The sequence below is a fragment of the Sciurus carolinensis genome, chromosome 3 (assembly GCF_902686445.1).
Source record: "Sciurus carolinensis chromosome 3, mSciCar1.2, whole genome shotgun sequence".
NCBI lineage: Eukaryota > Metazoa > Chordata > Mammalia > Rodentia > Sciuridae > Sciurus > Sciurus carolinensis.
In genome coordinates, this window is record NC_062215.1 from 82978010 (window position 1) to 82998160 (window position 20151).

General features: G+C 32.1%; 1 protein-coding gene across 3 annotated transcripts in view; it reads right to left on the reverse strand.

The window, feature by feature from the left end:
• Window positions 1–20151, reverse strand: part of Dpp10 (dipeptidyl peptidase like 10) — a 1299115-nt gene that overhangs the window by 300497 nt on the left and 978467 nt on the right. For all 3 annotated transcript variants that reach the window (XM_047546244.1, XM_047546243.1, XM_047546245.1), the window contains exon 4: window positions 14813–14907. In XM_047546244.1, coding sequence (XP_047402200.1) covers window positions 14813–14907 — 95 coding nt within the window. The remainder of the gene's footprint in view (window positions 1–14812; window positions 14908–20151) is intronic.

The following is a 20151-nucleotide window of genomic DNA, read 5'->3' on the forward strand; positions in this document are numbered from 1 at the left end:
CCATAAATAATTCACTTTATGTTTTAAAGTATAATATGTACATTTCAAGTATTTCAGTTAGTAATATGATTTTATTTCTAGTTTGGGCAAGAAGATGGCTGCCAAGAACTTTTCAATACATAGTTTTTAAAAGATGGAAAAAATATGAGTAATATTGATTTGACAAAAAATAAAAAGTATGAGTTTTTAAATGAGATAAAAACAGGAAAATGATATTTTAAAGAATAAAACTTCTTGACAGCTCATGAGTTGTTCTTATGGTTCAAAAACTAATATCAGTAAAAAATAATTAACAGCATTACCACTAATATCAAACAACAAGAGAAAACAGGTTGTCAAGTAAACAGGAAACTTACATGTGCCAGGTTTGATATAGTCTTTTTTTTAAAAGCAAGGAAATACATTATATTTAATAAAAGAGATTAGTAACTTTGTAAGATACAAGACCAATAAACATAAATCAATTGTAGCTTCATATTTTAGCAATGAATAATGCAAAAATGAAATTAAGATAATTCCACTTATAATAACATGAAAAAGATAAATGTTTAGGAATAAATTGAACAAATGAGGTGTGAAACTAATTGTTTTTTCCTCCCAAAACAAAATAGCACTGAAATAAATTAAATATCTAAATAGAAAGATAACCCAAGATCATGATTGAAAGGATTCATATTAAGAAGGGAATATTTCCCATAGTCTTATATATTCTTTAACAATACCATAAGTAATATCTATTTTCTCCATCCCATTTACTGTCTCATATTGGATTAACCTTAACTTCCTCTCTAAACACAGTAATTTATGATAAATTTATCAAATAAAAATACAGGATTTCCAGTTAAGTTTGAATATGAAATAAATCAAAGATAAACTGCAATCAAAGAATAATAAATCACATATTCATAAACACCCCATAAAAAAGAATATCATATAGTCATGAAGATAAGTGAACAACAACTAAATGCAAACACACAGGAATTAGTAGCAATACTGAGTGATAAAGGAGGTACAGGAAGATCAAGGACTTCCTGATGCCTCCTTTAAAAGTTTAGAACCACAGGATGTAGTGTCACATGCCTGCAATCCCAGCCTTAGCAATTTAGCAAGACCCTGCCTTGAAATAAAAGATTAAAAGGTCTGGGGATGTAGTTCAGTGGTACAGCACTTGCCTCGCAAACGTGTAGCCCTGGGTTCCATAAAATTAGGAAAAGAAATAAAAGAAAAGAAAAGAAAAGGAAGAAGAATGAAAGAAAGAATGAAAGAAATTAATTCGTAACCAACTGAGACTAAATTATATGTAACATAGACAAACATATGGCAAAGCAAACTCTTTAGATATTTGCCTGAGATCCAAAGATACAAAAATAATTTACATAGTGAAATTAATTTAAAAGTTGAGCTACCATTTACTAAACTTGCACTTTAAAGGTTCATTATCTCACAAAGTTACATTGATCGATAACTCTGAAGTACAGCGGAGGACGTCAGCAGCTGTTTGCTGAATTAAAACTTACTGTTGTTTCCTGGCTTGCAATTGTTTTCTTATGGTATGTATGTAAGGAGGATGTGGTGGGTTTTAGGGCATGTGAAAGTTCTATTTCAACCAATGACAAACACAAACTATATTCCTGCCATCAGTGACTAAGAAGCTCTGTTACTCTGCATTCTTTGTAATTCTTGGTAATATTAAACTTTGCTAATATCATGGGTGCAAAAAACTATCTCCCTTGATTAATAGTTTGCTTATAAATTATGTTAAGCAATCTTTTAATTTGTTTATCAACATATTTCTTTTGTGAAAAGTTCATTAATATGTTTTGTTCATTTTCCATGATTTGGAAATTTTTATATTAATTATGAGACATTTTCTCTAATGCTTTTTACCTTCATTTACCATGTATTTTAAATTAACATAAAATTAAAACATATGAACAATTGAAAAATAAGGTTATGACCATTAATAAAATTTGAAATATGCAATTTCTTTGAAAATCAAAGACTAACAACACTCAAATTCTCAGCTTCAACATCAATATTTCCTGAGTATGATATCAGGTGGAATATCACTCCACATGCTCAAGATTCATAATAACAAATTGATTGGTAGCATCTTGCTCATTTGCTAATACATATTTGAAAAGTAGAGATCATAATTGAACTATTTATGCCAAAAAGAAGAACAATAATAAAGCAAAACAGTAATTTTATATGTACCTACCTGCAACACAGCAATTTCTGATGATTTGGGGAAGGAATTACAGCCTATAAAATGAAGTCGAATCCAGTTGAATGACAATGAGGAACTATCCATAGCCACCTTCAGCTTCAAAATCTTGAACCTAAATCCCTGGCTCTGTATTAAGAACAGGAACCTCTTTTCTTGTCTCATTGTCACAGTTTCCATCAGCTGCACTGATGAGTCAAGTTAACTGTTATTTATCAACTTGCATTTTAATGGTTCAAATCCAAAAGTCATTTCTTCTATTTTCTACTTTCTCAGAAATGTACCTTAGTAACTTTGATCTTTTTGTGGAATATATAAATGATAAGATCAATCTTTTTTCTGCATGTTTTCAAGTATCCAGATAGTGACTAGATTAACCCTAAGGATAGAAGATACTCTGTATCTTTTTTAAAGTTATTAATTTTAATTCATCTGAAAAACTGAAACATCATTTAAGAGTTAAATTTCTAGGATTTATGGTACAGATGAAATTGCATGAAATAAGTAGATGAATAAGTTCATTATAGAAATTCACTCAGAATTCTTCCCATTGTTTCTTCTCCCAATTATTTTTTCTTTCAGATCAACTAGTAACAGTTATAAGTCTACTAAGATAACTGAAATACAGAAAATTCTTTCTGTAGACTTTCTAAATGCTACTGAATTAGGAATTCAATGAGTTTCAGATCATGTAAAAATGTCTAAAGAAATTATTCTTTTCATTGTTGTCATTGTTTGTATTTTATTTAGAGACAGGGTCTTGCTGAGTTGCTTAGCACCTCTCTTTTGCTGAGGCTGGCTTTGAACTTGTGATCCTCCTGCTTCAGCCTCCCAAGTCTCTGGGATTACAGGTGTATACCACCATGCCCAGCTAAATAAAGAAATTTTGCTGCATATAAATATCTCTTGCAAAATCCAATGTGAAATGCTTACAAAAAAGAACTGACAGAAAAAAAGGCAAAACAAAAATTTGCCAATGCACGTAGAAAAGATGGTACTCAACATCACCCATAATTAAATAATTACAAACCATTTTAACAATAAAATAACATTTTTCATCAGACAGATGAAAAATCTTCAAAGTGTTTGACAATACCTTGTTATGGTAAGAGTAGACTAACAGGCAATATTATATTGTATTGATGGGTGTATTTGGATAATTTGATGTTATCTAGTAAGTTACAAATTGACCTTTTCTTTCACTTAACAGTACAACTGCTATAAATTTAGGCAACAAAAGCATTTCAAAAATAGTTGCCAAGGTTTTGTTTTTCTTTTTTGAAGTATATGCATAATAAGGAAATAATTAAATAATTTAACAATTAAATAATAAACGGTAGGGCATCATGCAAGGTAATTTTACATAATCATTAAATATTAGAGAAAAACAAAAGGGTTTTAATAAAAAGGCTTTTAAGAACATTGCTAAGTAGACAAAAAGTACAAGAAATCTACACTGTTGAAATTAAATGTACGTGCACACACTCATAAACAAACACACATTCACATCCTTATGAGTGTTTATATTTTGGACCTTTATATCATTTATGTGCAGATATATAAAAACATATACAGATAAATTTCTAGAGAATATTTTTTAACAGGTACAAATTTTTACATGGCACTCAGAATAATGAGAAGGGAAATTTTGCTTTCATTGTATTTACATAGTTCTCTTACCAGAACTTTCTGTGAAGATGAAAGTACTCTGTGACTATACTGTCCAATTTGGTACTCACTGTTCCATTTAGCCTCTTGGAATCCTTAAAATGTGGTTAATATGACTGAAGAATTGAATTTTTTATTTCATATAGTTTTAATTAATTTAAAAATAAATTTAAATAGCCACATTTGGCTAGTAACTCTCATATCTAGTAGTGATAATAGTATTTATATTTTGTATCTTTTTATTTTCTTGTTTTAAAAAATGTCAATGAAGGAGATTGAGAATAATATTTACCCTCTTAATTATACTATATTTTATTCAAATATCAATTGTTGCTATTTTTAAAGTCTATTTAGAAATGATTTTTGAAGTGAGACATAATTGAAAATAAAAAAGAAGGAAGCTCATAGATGTTGATTAAAAATTATCATGCAAAAGTACTCTTATTTATTTAGAACTTACATAAATAAATGCTTTGCTCCCTAAGAAAGCAGACTTATGGTGTGAATTCTTTTTATATGTTCCCAGATTCTGTGTGTTGGTATTTTGTTCAGAATTTTTTGGTATTTATTTCCAAAGAAATGTGGTCTGAAATTTTACTTTTTGGAAATACATTTGATTTTGTTATCAAGATAATAGAGGCCTAATAAGATGAACATCAAGATGAGTATTAAAAAATGAATATCCCTTTTCATTTTTTGGAAAAGTTTGTAAAGGATTGGCATTAGATATGTTGTAAATGTTTGATAGAACTTACAAATGAAAATGTCTGGACCTGGGTTTTTCTATGTAGAAATATTTCCAATTATTCTCTCAATCCTTTTGCTGCTTACAAAGTAATATACAGAGATGTACATAAAAGTAAGATTACTCTGGAATGGTGAAACTGACAACTGAATATGCCAATAAGAAGCTGTGAAATGCTTTTACATGAAAAGGTGAAAGTTCTCAACTTAAAAAGAAAAACATCACATTACAAGGTTGCTGAGATCTACAGTAAGAATAAATCTTTTGTTCAGGAAATTGTGAAGGCAAAAAAAAGGAAATTCCTACTAGAGTTGCTGTCACACCTCAAGCTGCAAAACTTATGCCACAGTGCATAAGTGCTAAGTTAAGATGGAAAGACATCATGCTTGCTTGTGGGAGACATGAACAGAAAATGTGTTCTATTTGAGGTAACTCGTTACACCAAAAACTACAAGGTCTGGTGCTATCTGTAGTTCCAGGCATCTGCTGGGGAATACTGGAATACATCCTCTACAGATAAGGGGGAACTGTTGTAGATAATCAGATGGATAACCCAAGGCAATCAAATTTGGCTTTAAGTAAACATATGTTTCTATATTTTGAAATTAATAATAATGCCATTGATCGTGCAATCTAGGTTTTTGACTTATTTTTATGTTTTAATTTGGGATACTGCTTGATAAATATTTCCACTTTACCCTGACTACTGCTTTAACTGAAATTTTCATCCAATCATTCCTTTACATCTGGTTCTCACACAGGCTTCCCCACATTCACGGTTAATTCCTCCATGCATAAGAATGGAACAGAATTCTCAGGAATATCCTGGATGCCTCCTTACTAAACTCCACCCCCATCTGCTGCCATTCTCATTTTCTGCTTTATTTTACTTCTATCGTTCAAATCTTTTCACTTCTGTCAATCTCCACTGCCACAGCCTAAGTCCATTTTTTAATGATCTCAAGTCCAGGTCATACAGCAGTGTCTTTATTTATCCTCTCCTGAAGACAATTTGTAATCTAGTTTCCAGTTCCTGCTACCTGTAAGTTTTATCCTTACCTAGTCAGTTTCTCATAACTCACCATCCCAAGTGAAGCTTTCTGTGACTTCTTCAAAATAGAAGAGGCCAATGTATTAGAAATTCTACCATGACTATGGTATGTTAGTTTCATACTTTTCATGTCTATACTCACTTTAATTACATATTTTAGATTATGAATGTTTATCTAATAACCTTGTTATTATCTAACTATCTAATATCTAATTGTTTAATTAGTGTACAACTCCCTCATTAGACCACAAGGTCATTAGAGCTGAGGACTTCTTTTTTATTTCACTATCATATCTTCAGTAGCTATTGCAGTATATGGAATAAAACTGTCACATAGAAAGTAGTAAGTGACTCAACCAATCATAAGTAAAAGAGTAAATTTTTAACCTCCAGGGGCTGCATTTCAATGCTCTATGGAAGATTATTAATTTCATTTCCATTGTTTTTGCAACCAAGTCTTTAAAAATTCATCTGTAGTGTTGTTACATACAGAGGATGTCCAAAAATATACAGAAAACAACCCTGAATGATTCTATTTTCAAAATTAGTTAGAATCTCTTAGGAGTGGAGATGTGTCTCAGTGATAGCGCTGGCCTAGCATGCTTGAGGCCCTAAGTTTGAACCCTAGCAACACACACACAGGTTGAAATCTCTTAATAACAGAATTGCTTCCTGAATGAACATTTCGAAATTTAGAAGACAATGTTTGTGCCTCTATTTCCAATGGATTCGAGACAATTAGTCAACAAAGGCCAGTCCACACTACCTCCAAAGAAATTCTTGATTTACCCAGTTTTGACTTTCTCCATTAGTGTCTTTATTGTTTAAGGTCTACATTTTCTTTTATCTGTACAATTATAGGAACCTTAAAAGAGGTCTCAGTTATTATTTTAATATCCCTGGAATATATTCCTAATATAGTAAATTCTTTTCAAATATGCTCAGGCATTGCCACTTTCCTTGTTCAACCTGTGCTTACTGATAACAAAAGAAAACTCTGACCTACCAAATTCAGCATAATCATTCCCCTGTTATCTCCCTGGGTTCCTCTTGTACCATGCTCCATATGCCTTAGGAGGTACATATTTTCTGTTCTTGGGATAAATTTATCCTGTTCCCAACTAGGCTCCCACCCTGGGTTATTTATTGCTCTTGCAACCTAAAAACTACTCATTCTGACCTTGAAATTTTGCTTCCACCCTGGGTCTTTTCTAATGCCTAGTCATTCTCTTGCCTCATGGTATGTCATTTTTGTCCAAGAACTGAATACTAGCAGACATTTTCTTATATTTTTACTTGAGAATTTATTTGCTGTCGGTCTTACAAACTTTCCATTCATCCCTGTATTTCCAGACTTTTAAGTATTATATGACAAGTGGTAGGGCTCCAATGAGCAGTTAGCAAATGAATTAGCCAACTAAATAATGAGGGCAGAAACATTATAAAGGTGAAGAGGTAGAACAATCTGCATATGCTTTTAAGAGAAGAAAAAAATCTCAAAAGTAAACTAGATTATTTCATCCAGATATATACAGAGAAAGAAGAGAAGAGGATCAAAGTAGTGGTTCATAACAGATGCTGCTTGGATGTACATGTGCCAATGTATGTGTGTAAAATGTAGCAAGTGCTAGGTGATGTGTGAAAGCTATAATCCTAGCTACCTGGGAGGCTGAGAAGGGAGGATCACAAGTTCAAGGCCAGCCTGAGCAACTCAGTGAGACCCTGTTTCAAAATAAAAATAAAAAGATTTGTGGTATAGCTCAGTGGTAAAGAACTTGGCTGGCATGCCTATGTTCTAGGTTCAATTCCCACAACAAAACAACAACAAAAACAACAGAAAAAAAAAATCAACCAAGTTCATTTCTCTTTGTTTGCACAGACAATTTATGCACAGGAATTGGAAAATATTTCCATAGAAAGAATGATGATGTAGGCAGTCATTGATATATTTACGATGTTAAGAACAAATGTGGTAATTTAGGCCAAATTAAGGTAATTGACACAATTGAAACCACATGTGTCTTTTTCTATTTTCCATGCATTATATGATGTTTTCTTTATTACTAATTTGTGGTGAAATATATAGTTCAATTAATAAATAGATGAATATAGAGAAATCATCTATAGATATGCATATAGATACAGATATCTCTATTTATACCTATGTATGCATATATGTATATAGATACAGACATATAAATAGATAAGAGATCATCTTTTTCTTCCTTTATTTTTTTTTCAGTACTGGGGATTGAATCCAGGTCCTCATATTTAATTCACGTATCTTTCATAACAGGTTTAAGGAAAATATACACAATATACCTAGAATATTTTATGCATAAAATATTAAAGAATTTTAATATAATTTTATATTTCTTGAAAACTTTTTGAATAGGATAATCAGGTATATTAAAAGTAATACAATTAGGAGACAAGACCTTTTTGTTCTCAAGACAACTCCTGATGTATCAAGCAAGTCTATTCTCAACTTCTACAAATTTTAACTTCAGTAGGAGACAAGGGAATGCTTTTCAGTAGTTATGCTGTGCTGCAATTATCATTTAATATTTGTGAAAAATTGATCTTCCTTGAGGTCACACATATACCACAAGCAAATCAAAATTGAATTTAATATAGTTCCACTGTACTATTAAAATAACAGCATTATATTGTGCTCCTAGATCTCAGAAATTTCACCAATGCATGGCTCCATATCATGCACCAATAAAGCTGCACAGACTGACATATTTTGAAAGGTCAAAAAGCGGAGGAAAACTTATCTCTATGTCATCTTCAAAGATTTCAAAATTCCGTTGAAAATATTTTTTCTTAAATTTCACAATAAACTAACAGAAAAATCTGGATTTTTACATACTTAAATTTATTTAAAAAATTCAATTTGTATTAGCATAATTTTAAGGGCTGAACCACAATTATACACATTTATAGGTGCAATGTTCATGTACATATACACATGGAATTACAAAATTAAACTAATTAATATATCTATCACCTTATGCATGCATTATTTTTAGTAGTGAGACAATTAAAGTTTACTCTGTTTAATTTTGATATATACATTATTATTAACAATGGTCCCCCTATTGTGCACCTGATTTCAAAAACTTATTTTTCCTGCCTAACAGAAACATTGTATCTTACACATTTAAATTTTTTTCTAATTAGTTCTACATGACTGGGAATTAGCCATACATAAAATTATTCAGAAAGAAAATGAAAGGCAGAACTAAATGAAAATGTTCAAGGGCATATAACTATAGCCTTGGATTGCTCAAAATAGACTGATTGCCTGGATCCCCATCAGAGTGCTGACCTTTCAGGAAGTCAAATTCCAAAACAATTGTAATTACAGTAAATTGCAATAAATCAGGCTTACTTTATCTTCTAGTATCCTATCTGACATACCCCTCTAGTTCTGAAAGAATTAAATGAGAATCTTCCCAAAACTAAATACTGGAACTGTAATCATTTTATTTTACATATCTAGGAGGGTATATCAGAGAAAATTGAACAAAGTTCTTATTCAAACAGTTAAACAAGTGATGACTAATAATCAAAGAAAGTATTGCTTATTTCACTACTTTATTTCTAAGCAAAGAAGAATTTAAAATATATTATTTTGACGATTTTTGGTTTCTATCAAGAATAACTTATTCAAAAATATTCATAATAATTAAATATAGCTATAGATGTGGACTTCTTAGTAACAATCAGCATCACTAAGTATAAAAGTTGTTATACCATCTGGAAAACTTGATCCTCATGGATACATGTGATAGTAGAATCTAGTTTTTAGATCATTCACAATGGTAACTTAAGATGCCATGTCAAATTTTCTACTTTGGTCCCATTTTCACCTAAAGGGATCTACATGAATAATAGTATGGACTACAGGTTAATGGTGCATACTTGCAAATACACAGAAACAATGAGTAGGGCCTCTCATATTTAAAACTAAATTTGTGCCTGAATTAGACCTCTGGGGTGAGGATCAGAACTTCTCTTGCTAATTCTCCTGTTTTCATGACCACTACTCTTAAAACTATTCTGGAATTTAGTTTAGAAGTTTGCAACTTTTAGAAAATTATGAACAAGCTAAATATTTGTAATACATTTGATGTTTTCTTTCAAAAAAAACTTTGCTGAAAAATGCATTGCTCCATTTGTCTCCCTGAATGTATGTGGGTCATAAGATATATTTGGATTCTGATTTGATGATTAAAAGTTAGAAATTATCTAAATGAATATAAAATAATTTCAAAATGGATATTGCGGGTATAAATGTACTTAATTATTTCAAAGTAAATAATAAAAATAAAAGAACTATGAAGGTTTCCTACAATAAGGAATGGTAATTTCTGTGGAGAAGAGAGAGGTATGCTCAAGTTAAAGACAATGAAATTCAACTCTTCATCAACACAGCACACCCATTAAAGCGACTATGCTAGTTAGAGTCCTGGGCCGTGAGGTAAAAAGGAAAAATCACTTCCTGGTCAAAAGAGTTGGCAACCATCAAATGAGAGGTATTAACTTACTTGAACAAAATTTTAATTAGAATTATCCTTAGAGAATTGTAAGAAAACTGGAGTCACCCTATTAGTGTGAACTTGGCAAAAATGTGAAGCACAGGAAACTAAGGCCAAGTGACTCTACTAACATACAATCCTTGCAAAGAGGGAATATTATCTCAAGATAATGGAGCTGAAAGCCAGAACTTAAGATCTTCCATACAATTTACCCACTTAATTCCACCTCAAAAAATTATCTTCTGATCAGCATAGGATTCCCTTTGCATCTCTGTCAACAACAGGGATTTCAACCTTGACAGTGCCAGCATTTTTGGGTGGGCAATCTGTGTTGTGAGGGCTGCCTGTTCTCATTGTAGGATGCTTCTCCCTTAACTCTACTCATGAGACTGTCTTAGCAAACCTCTTGCCTCCAGTTATGAAAATCAAGACTGCGCAGAACTGCAAAATATCTCCTGGGGACAAAATTACTCCCTGTTGAGAGACACTGGCCTAAAGAAAAAAAAAAAAAAAAAACTGTACTGTCAAGAACACAACAACACACATGCGTATAATCAGTATTAGTTACACTATTTATCTCAGTGGCTACTGGGAAACCCAAATATAGGCTAAGGACAGATACTTTAAAAAATAACAAATTTTCTATGATTATAGCATGCGAGGTCACATGCCAATCAGAATTTTTTGATAATCCTTTTTCACCTCAAATTTTAGAAGATGAAAATTTTGGTTTCTTTATGTAACAATTCTTTATTTGTGCTGCTGTGTGTCTCACCTTCCCCCAAAAGTCACCTATTTCTCCAAACACGAATCAGATGATTAGTTTCCCCATGTCATGGTGGTACAAAGAGCTGAATCTATCAGTCCCACTGACCCAATGGCACAGCAAACCAAAGGACAGATGAACCCAAACCACTAGCATGTCATGAAAAATAACTGATACTATTTGTATGTGATAAGTCAAAATATTCCCCAGATTTAGTGGAAGCTAATATCTTGTAATGGCTTATGGAGAACTAGATTGATAAAATTTGACAGTGAACAACAATTCCTTTGGAGTCACTCTTGCCATATATGAATTTTTGCCTCTGTTTTAGACTATTTTTTACAGAATGCATTTTAACACAAATTTTCTGATATTTGAGATCACATTTTTTTCTCAAATCATTTTTTGCCATATTAGTGAATGAAAATTTTTAAATAAAGATAATGTTAACAATATACAAGTACATGGGACTTGGACACATCTTTCCAACCAGAAAATTTCAAAAATTGATTTGATAGAACAATTTATGACTGCTGGTGTTTTTTGCCACGACTTCTGCTGATATTCAAATTATTGATTGCAGAAAGAATACAGTTAATACGTATGAAACATTTTTCCTCATTATGTCATTGTGAATGTGCTTTTGTCTGAAATACTTCTGGCTTTAAGAGATAACATTTCTAAACACTTAAAAATAATTAAGAACCATTTTAGGGCTAAATCACTTCTTTCCCATTCTCCTAGTCAAAGACTTTTATGCTTTTCAATTCCCTCCTTCATTAGATATTTGTCTAGCTTCACTCCAAAAGAGTGTCTTAAAATTATTATTTCATGAAAATTACTTTTATTTTTGACTATCATACCTAATATTATCCTTACTCATAGAGTCTGTTAACCATGATTACATAGCCTAAAATATCCATCAATCATATTTAAAATGTGTTTAAACTGGAAAATTACAATGCGATATCAAATTATAATACTTTTTAAATAAGTTAGCAGTTATATTTTTGCAGATAAGTAATATTAAACATTAAGGTATTCTGTTATCATGTTTATCAATAAGGTTTCTCAATTGACTTGGTATACTTTTATTCTAAAACTTTTTATAATGATCTAATTCTAATCCAATTAAGCATGACTGTAATTAAAATACTGACAATTATTCAAAGAAATATCTGCAATATGAATAAACATTTATGTTCTGATAATGGATTTCTTCTCAACAGTTGGCTTAAAGAGTAAATACAGATATTAGCCTCAAATGAACTTTAAAAACACAATTGTACTTAACAATATAACTTGGAGTTGGAGTTGATATGAAATGATTAAACAGATGCGCCTGAAATAATTTAGAATCAGGGTAATTTGTATTTTTGATCTCTCATTTGGGTTAGCTAGTGGCAAATATATCACCCTTCACTCCCCTAACCCTTCTGACTCCAGTCCCTGAACTAATTTCTGACATTCCTAGGACTTATAAATTGCTTAATTATCTACATTGTGACATAAATGTCTTTAGGGAGACTAAGAATCTTAGGAGATCAGTAAATGAGAATATTTGCTAAATGCGAATATGGTAATTAAGAGTCATAGTCAACACAAAGGAGAATAGAAATAGACCTGGAAAGGATTTAAAAAGATTAAACACATACCCATAAAGATAAAAGAGCATTAATTAGCACATGGAAGAAACTATAATGAGAAGGGATGGGGGTGGTATGTAGCACCAACAAAAGCATTGGGATAATGGAATAATAACATAAAAGCTTTGTTTTTGTTTCTTTTTTGATGTCATGAAGGCTAAAAAACTATGAATAAATGCTAAAAAGAAACAAACAAACATCATTAGTGATCAGAGGGAAAAATCTCATTAACCTGTGTATGGAGTGATGAGTAAGACTAGCTACATAAAAGAATATTCACATACAGATAAGTGTCTATACCCCACCTGCTTGACTATTGGAAGCCTATAATCTCCATTTAAAATGTTACCTAATGACAAAGGAAATAAAAAATGAAAATGTACTTACTATTATTCCTCAATTTTATGGAAAATAATTCACATTGACTTTACCCAGTTTACCACTAACACACCCTCTCACTACCAACTCCCACTTTCTTCTTCCTGTCTGATTTTCCTATGGAAGGCTTCTTTTCCACAAATGGCAGCATATCTTAATGATTTCCTACACTTTTCTCTAGTGATCCTGAAGACCATCCCATGAAGAAGTAATATATATATCTCTATGCTTTTATTCTGATTTTTCTTAAATGTTAGTATTATCTCCTCAAAGAAACTCAAGGTCTGCTTTATATAGTTTTAGTATCCCACAAGTACTAAAAAAGGGTTGCATACCCAATACTTAATCCTTGAACACCTATAAATTAATTTATTTTTATAACAAAACTTGTGACCAATTTCAGCTAATAATGACCTAATTGTTAATATACATCAGCTGGTTGGTTAAATTTAGTCCAATAGGTATATACACATATAAATGTTTCATAATTTACATGACCACTATTTTCTTAATATTTAAAAGCACTGAACAAGAGAAGGTTCTTTGTCCATGCATTCTATTTCTCTATCCTATGATAAATATAAAGATTAAAATGTCTACCCCAAATACACAAGTGTGAACACATGTTTAAAAGTAGCCAGTGAGGGGATAGGGAGATAGCTCAGTTGGTAGTGTGCTTGCCTTGTAAGCACAAGGCCCTGGGTTCAATCCCCAGCACCAAAAAAAAAAAAAAAAGTAGCCAGTGAGGTTTATTTTTGTCCTTTATTATGGAGAAGCTTCTCTGAACCTTGCACTGCATTTCATCTGTGTCATATGAACTTATCTAATATATTTAACCTGTGATTACAAAATAATGAATAAATAATGGTATTACTTTTCAGCATTGCTTGTAATTAGATTTTGCAGTATTTGTAATAGTTCATTCATGATAACTTACTCAACTGGTAATCATAGATAAGTCTCTCTTTCTTGCTCTTCTTCTTCTTTTTTTTTTTTTTTTTTTTGGTACTGAAGATGGAATCCAGGGGTGCTTAACCACTGAGTCACATCCCTTGCCCTTTTTATATTTTGAGACAGGATCTCACTGGTTGCTAATTGCCTCCATAAATTGCTAAGCCTGGCTTTGAACTCCTCATCCTCCTGCCTCATCCTCCCGAGCTGCTGGGATTACAAGCATGCATCACCATGCCAGGGAACTAGATTTATCAGAAAGACAAATGCTATATACTTTTATGAGAACAAAACAAATACATTCAGTCATTTGAGCATTGTTAGCTAAACATTGATTCTGGAGAATGAAAGTGGCCCTGACAGAATCCTAAATTCTAAACTTAAAACATAGCAACTTCATTGGAAGGCCAACTTTAGAAAACCTTCTTTCTTCTGATCCAGGAACCCACAGAATTATGAAGTAGTCAAGAAGAACAAAAAAATAAAGGGGGCAAAATAAGTTAATAATGACTTGGGCATGGCTAACCATACTTTGTAAAATCTCAGCATTTATACAACCAACAGAAAATATAAAGAAAAGTATTCACTCTAAGCAACTATTATCCCTGAGAACACATGCTCTGTGAAAAAGGTAAATGGGAAGCATGTGAAGCAGGTTGTGACAGGGGTATTTTCTATCAATAGATGTCCTGATTCTACTGATATTCCAGGCTGACCTTTCCACCTGAAATGCTTTACAAGTGCTAGAACTGAAGAATACAAAGTCAAGTACATCTAGAGAGCAATCTAAACAGTACTGAAATGCATTAAGTAATTAATTATTGATTACTTACAAAAGTTGTGTTTTCCAATAATAATGTGGTAGTATTTGTTTCTATATTCAGTTTAATGACATGTCCATTCTCGCTTTTATACACCACATCTGTATCTGCAACAACAAAGACATTAACAATTGACAAATACATTGACTAGGTAATATAATAACTGTAGGGGAGAAAATGTGCATAATAAACAGACACATTAGAACAATCATCGTTAGCCTTCAATAACCCAAGCAGATTTCTGTACTTGGCGCGCATAAATTCTCTTGAAAGATCAGGAAGCCTGCTTAACACATGGTCTATTGTGCAATGAACACAGGGTTAGTGAGAAGGCCACTCAGTCTCATGATTTAGCAAATGAAAATTAATTAAAATATGGGCAATCTGCTGCCCATTCTGAGATGAGACACACAGTGAGGAGTATCCATTTTCCAAAGTAAGCCATTACCAGTGTGTGAGTTCCTTCTCCAACTTACAAGGGCTACCCAGTATGGTAACTGCACACAATGCTAAGTCAACAAAAACTGAAGTACCCTCAGGCAGCCCTGCCCACATTCCTGGCACTTCTACCCCAACTCAATTCCTACTTAACCTCTTCCTCTCTGGGGCAGAGAATTTTTCACTGGTATTTTATGAGTTTTATATCATCACAGATCAAAATCTCTATGGTGTTGCAGTACCATCAAATATACTTCATCAACATCAGGAGAAAGATGTCATTCTAAATAGTTGCATTGCTTCTGGATGGCTAATTTTATATCTGCTGAGCTACATTTCACCACATTTTAAATGAAATCATTTTAAGAATACCTCAGACCAGAAGAATTAACTTGAGGAGAAACTTACAGGATAAAAGAACACCAAGGAGTTAAAAAAAAAACATGTTTGCTGCCAGGCATGGTGGTACACGTGACTCAGGAGGATCTCAAACTCAAGGCTAGCTTCAGGAACTTAGCAAGATCCTTTCTCAAAAAATAAAAAGGGCTGAGGATGTAGCTCAGTGACAAAGCACCCACTACCACAAAATAATAATAATAATAATAATAATAAGCATATATAAACATATAAATATATATATACATATAGATGATTATATTTGTATACATATATATCTGTGTGTAAGTATCCATATGTATGTGTACAAGGTAAATGTATACATAAAATTAAATGAAAAGGAAGATGAGAAAATAAATTAGCCTTGAATACTTTCTTCTCCTTTCTTAAAATGATAATGTCTTTTCCAGTTTTACCCAATTCCATGGTTTTACATGTACTAACCTAACCCCCTATTCTTGTAAAAAAGAGCAATCTTATAAAATTCTTTATAATATGTAAATTTATACAAATATAACCTCTCAATATTTGGAAGTTTTCACCTATGTCCTTGGAAACAGGTAGTGTATTGCATGGTTAGCTATGGAGATTAACTGCAGGAACATATGTTCTGATTACTTGGCATAACAACATTTTTTTGACAATTCTCCAGTTATTTCAATAATAAAAAATAGTAACACCTAAGATTAAGATGATAAGTGATCAATATTAAAAAGAAAAATGGTGCTTTAAAATTCAGTGTTTTATTAAAAAGACTGAGAGCTCAGTATTAACTCATATTATATAAAGATGCCACAGAAGCAGACAGCTATACTTGACATGTATGTTAGAACCCTGAAATGGGAACAGGAAAATACAAATCATATTTTAAGAAAGGAGGAAAGAGATCAAGAAGGGATGTTCCAGTTACTCCCTGAGTCTGAACATATAGACTGAGAGTGTAAGATCTTTAAAATATTCTGAATTTCTATCAACAGCTGTCAATCAATTGGATTCCTCTTATCATTAACTTTGCCCCTTTAATAACAGGTTCACACAAATAACAAATATTTCTTTTGATTTATCTTCCTTTATATCTCATTTATGAATAGCAACACCAATCACCTGTGTTGCTCATTCATCTTTGCAAGATGGTATGATCTTCTTTCAGCTCTCAATTTAATGTTGTAGTTCAACCTCAAACTTAAGTTCTAATACCCATGCCTCCCTGTAATTATGTTTTATTCACACACACACACACACACACGACCACATTTTGATTTTGCTGAACGTATCATTATAGATTAGCAAGAAGAATCAAATATTATTCCCTGAAAAATCTTCCTTGTAATGTTTTCTCAATAAATTAAGAGAAAATGGCTCCCCCTACCTTCCATCACAGCTTGGAGACAAACACAGTTTATAGACACTAAATCAGTGGTTCTTTTTCCAAAAGACAAACTCCCTGAAGAATACTAAATAGAAATATGGCTTCTGCCCTTGGAGAGAAAGAAGAGGTGAAAGTAAAGTTTTAGTATGAAAAATGATCTCTGGTCAATGGGAGAGAAAAAGTAACATGGCCTCAGTGTCTGTCACAGTAAGAAAAAAGCTAAAGTAAGTGATGGTTTGGTATTAGAAGTAGAAAAAAGAGAGAGACATTATTTCACTGAGAACCAAGTAGAAGAAAGCAAAGTTTGCATGAGAAGATAAAGACTATTGTTCATATTGTTTTGTTCTTTAAGTCAATGTTGTTGAATAACGATTTGCACAGAAGAAAAATCTACCAAGATTTGAATTTCAAAAATACCTTTAGATAACACTCGTAAAAATTTTACCATTAGACTTAACGTTGTATTAGCAGGAAAACTTTTCTTAAATTCAACTATAATTTTTTAGCTTAATACTGAATAAAGGTTTTTTATGAATTATTTTAAAAACACATCTGTCTTTATTCTCTTTAATTTTTATACATTCTTTGTGATCTAGTCTTCTAAAGTTCATATTTTTAAAATTTTATTTATTTTTTATTTTCACAGACTGCATTTTGATTCATTGTACACAATGGGGTACATCATTTCATTTCTATGGTTGTACATGCTGTAGATTCACACCATTTATGTAATCATACATGTACATAGGGTAATGATGTCTGTCTCATTCCACCATTTTTCATACCCCGCTCCCTCTCATTTCATTCTACATAATCTAAAGTTCCTCCATTCTTCACTCACTTCCCCATCCCCCACCCCCATGATATATCATCCTCCACTTATCAGGGAAAACATTTGGCCTTTGGTTTTTTGGGATTGGCTTATTTTACTTAGCATGATATTCTCCAATTCCATCTATTTATTTGTAAATGCCATAATATTATTCTTCTTTATGTCTGAACCCACCTTTTGACCCAGTTATCCCACTCCTCGGTTTAACCTAAAGGACTTGAAATTAGCATACTACAGTAATGCAGTCACATCAATGTTTATAGCAGCTCAATTCATAATAGCTAGATTGTGGAACCAACCTAGATGCCCTTCAACAGATGAATGGATAAAGAAACTGTGTATATATATACAGAATGGAATATTAGTCAGTTATATCTCACAGTTATCCTATGTACTGCTTGATTTATAATCACTAGTGGCATCTCCTACTTTATAAACTCCTTTTACTAAATTAATAAATAGCAATCTGTAAATACAGTTCTGAACTGACTACCTTGTATTTTGTTTAATACTAGGTAATGAGGTAATAGTGAATCAGATCAAGGAGTAAAGCATGAACACAGGGAGATTAAAGTAGGTACACTTGAAGCATTCTTAAAATATGGCACATGTGCATCTCTACAGTACTTCGATTAAATAATCTTTCCATCTTTTTGGCTTTTTGAAAGTTAAGAGCCAGTTATCCTGAGCACACAGTGAACTTTGTTTGTTGTTCATGAGAAGATCTGACAGAATTGAATCACTGTGCATCCTACCCACCCTGAGATATGCATTTTTAGTTTACAGTACCGCTAAATAACAACTACTGTTATTACAGACCAACTGTTACCCCACCATGTGATTAGACTAACAAAAAGAAAACCATGGTAGTTTGTCCTAGTTTAAGATCTTTCAGGTAAATGCAGTCTTATATTTTATACTCTTGCTCACAAAATTGATCATAAAGCATTTAACATTACAGTTTACTTTTAATGAGTCTTGAAAGAACTGAGACCTCTGCACAAGGACCAAGAACCAAGGCAGCCTATATCCATATTATCTACTTTTTGCTCTCGGAAGTCTTTGTTCATATGTTAAGATTACTGGAGAACAAAATCTTCGATTTTTTTATGAACTTGCTGAACATCAATTTCTCAAATCTATGGATTCACTTCTAAAATTGGGCAAATTGCTCATTGTCAAACAACTAACTAAACTACAATACAATGATAGATGCCCAGTCACAACTGGACCCTCACATGGAAAGAACAGTCTTAACTACTCAGACTCAGATCTTCAAATATATACATATGTTCTTCTGATCCCCTCTATCAGGACACCCTAAAACTCTTGAAATGTTGTCTTTATTGATAGCAACAGGTAATAAACTCAACTTAGCTAACTGTTTTTTCTGGGTGGCTGCTCAGAAGTTGACAGTTGACAAAATTCACTCCTTATGTATGTCAATATAAACTCACCTTCTTAGTTCTCCATGGTGTTATTATTGATAATGCATATATACTTTTAATTTTGACACAATTTGCTTTAAATTTTTTAAAATTAAATCTACCTAACTATAAAGAGTTCAAATAGTGTAAAAGATCTTGGGAAAATCAGTTCTTGGAGAAAATTTAATCCAAACATGATCTTCATTTGAAATGATCTATTTATATGTCTAAAATAATATTTTTGTTGTATCCCATAATTTTCAAAGAAATACATAAACTGAGAAATCTAAAATTGAGCCTTTTGTAGAACATATTATTAAAGTGATTTTCACAGAAAATGTTCAAATACCGTTAGGAAAGAATCGTTAAATATTGAGTTAAGATTTTATTCCTTAATTAAGCATATTCATGGTAAATCAAGAATATGGAGCTATTCAAAGTTGAAATCAGGTAGGTCCCTCAATCAATTCTCCTAAAACACTGCTCACAACAGTGAAACACTTTCCTCACTTTTTAAAGAGCTGTGGGTCATGAGATATGGCATCACTACCCATTTTTTCTACCTCAAAATCTACTTTTGTGCACATGGGTTTGGTTTTGTTTTTCTACCTGACTTTTGGGAAGAGGCAATCTTTCTCCTGTGCAAAGATCTCTGTTTTGTAACCAAATCAATGTGCTCCGGATTCTCAAATATCTTTGATTTCTGTCTCTTTTTCCCAGCTACTTATAGTTTTCACAGTGAATATAGTTCTCTATATTAAAAACAATATAAGCAGGCTCATTCAGGTCTTTTCTCTGTCCCGGTCCCTTTCACAATAATCCCAACAGACATATTGTATGGGGAATTCTGCCTTATTCTCTGTCCGTCATATATCCACATCTCCTGTGG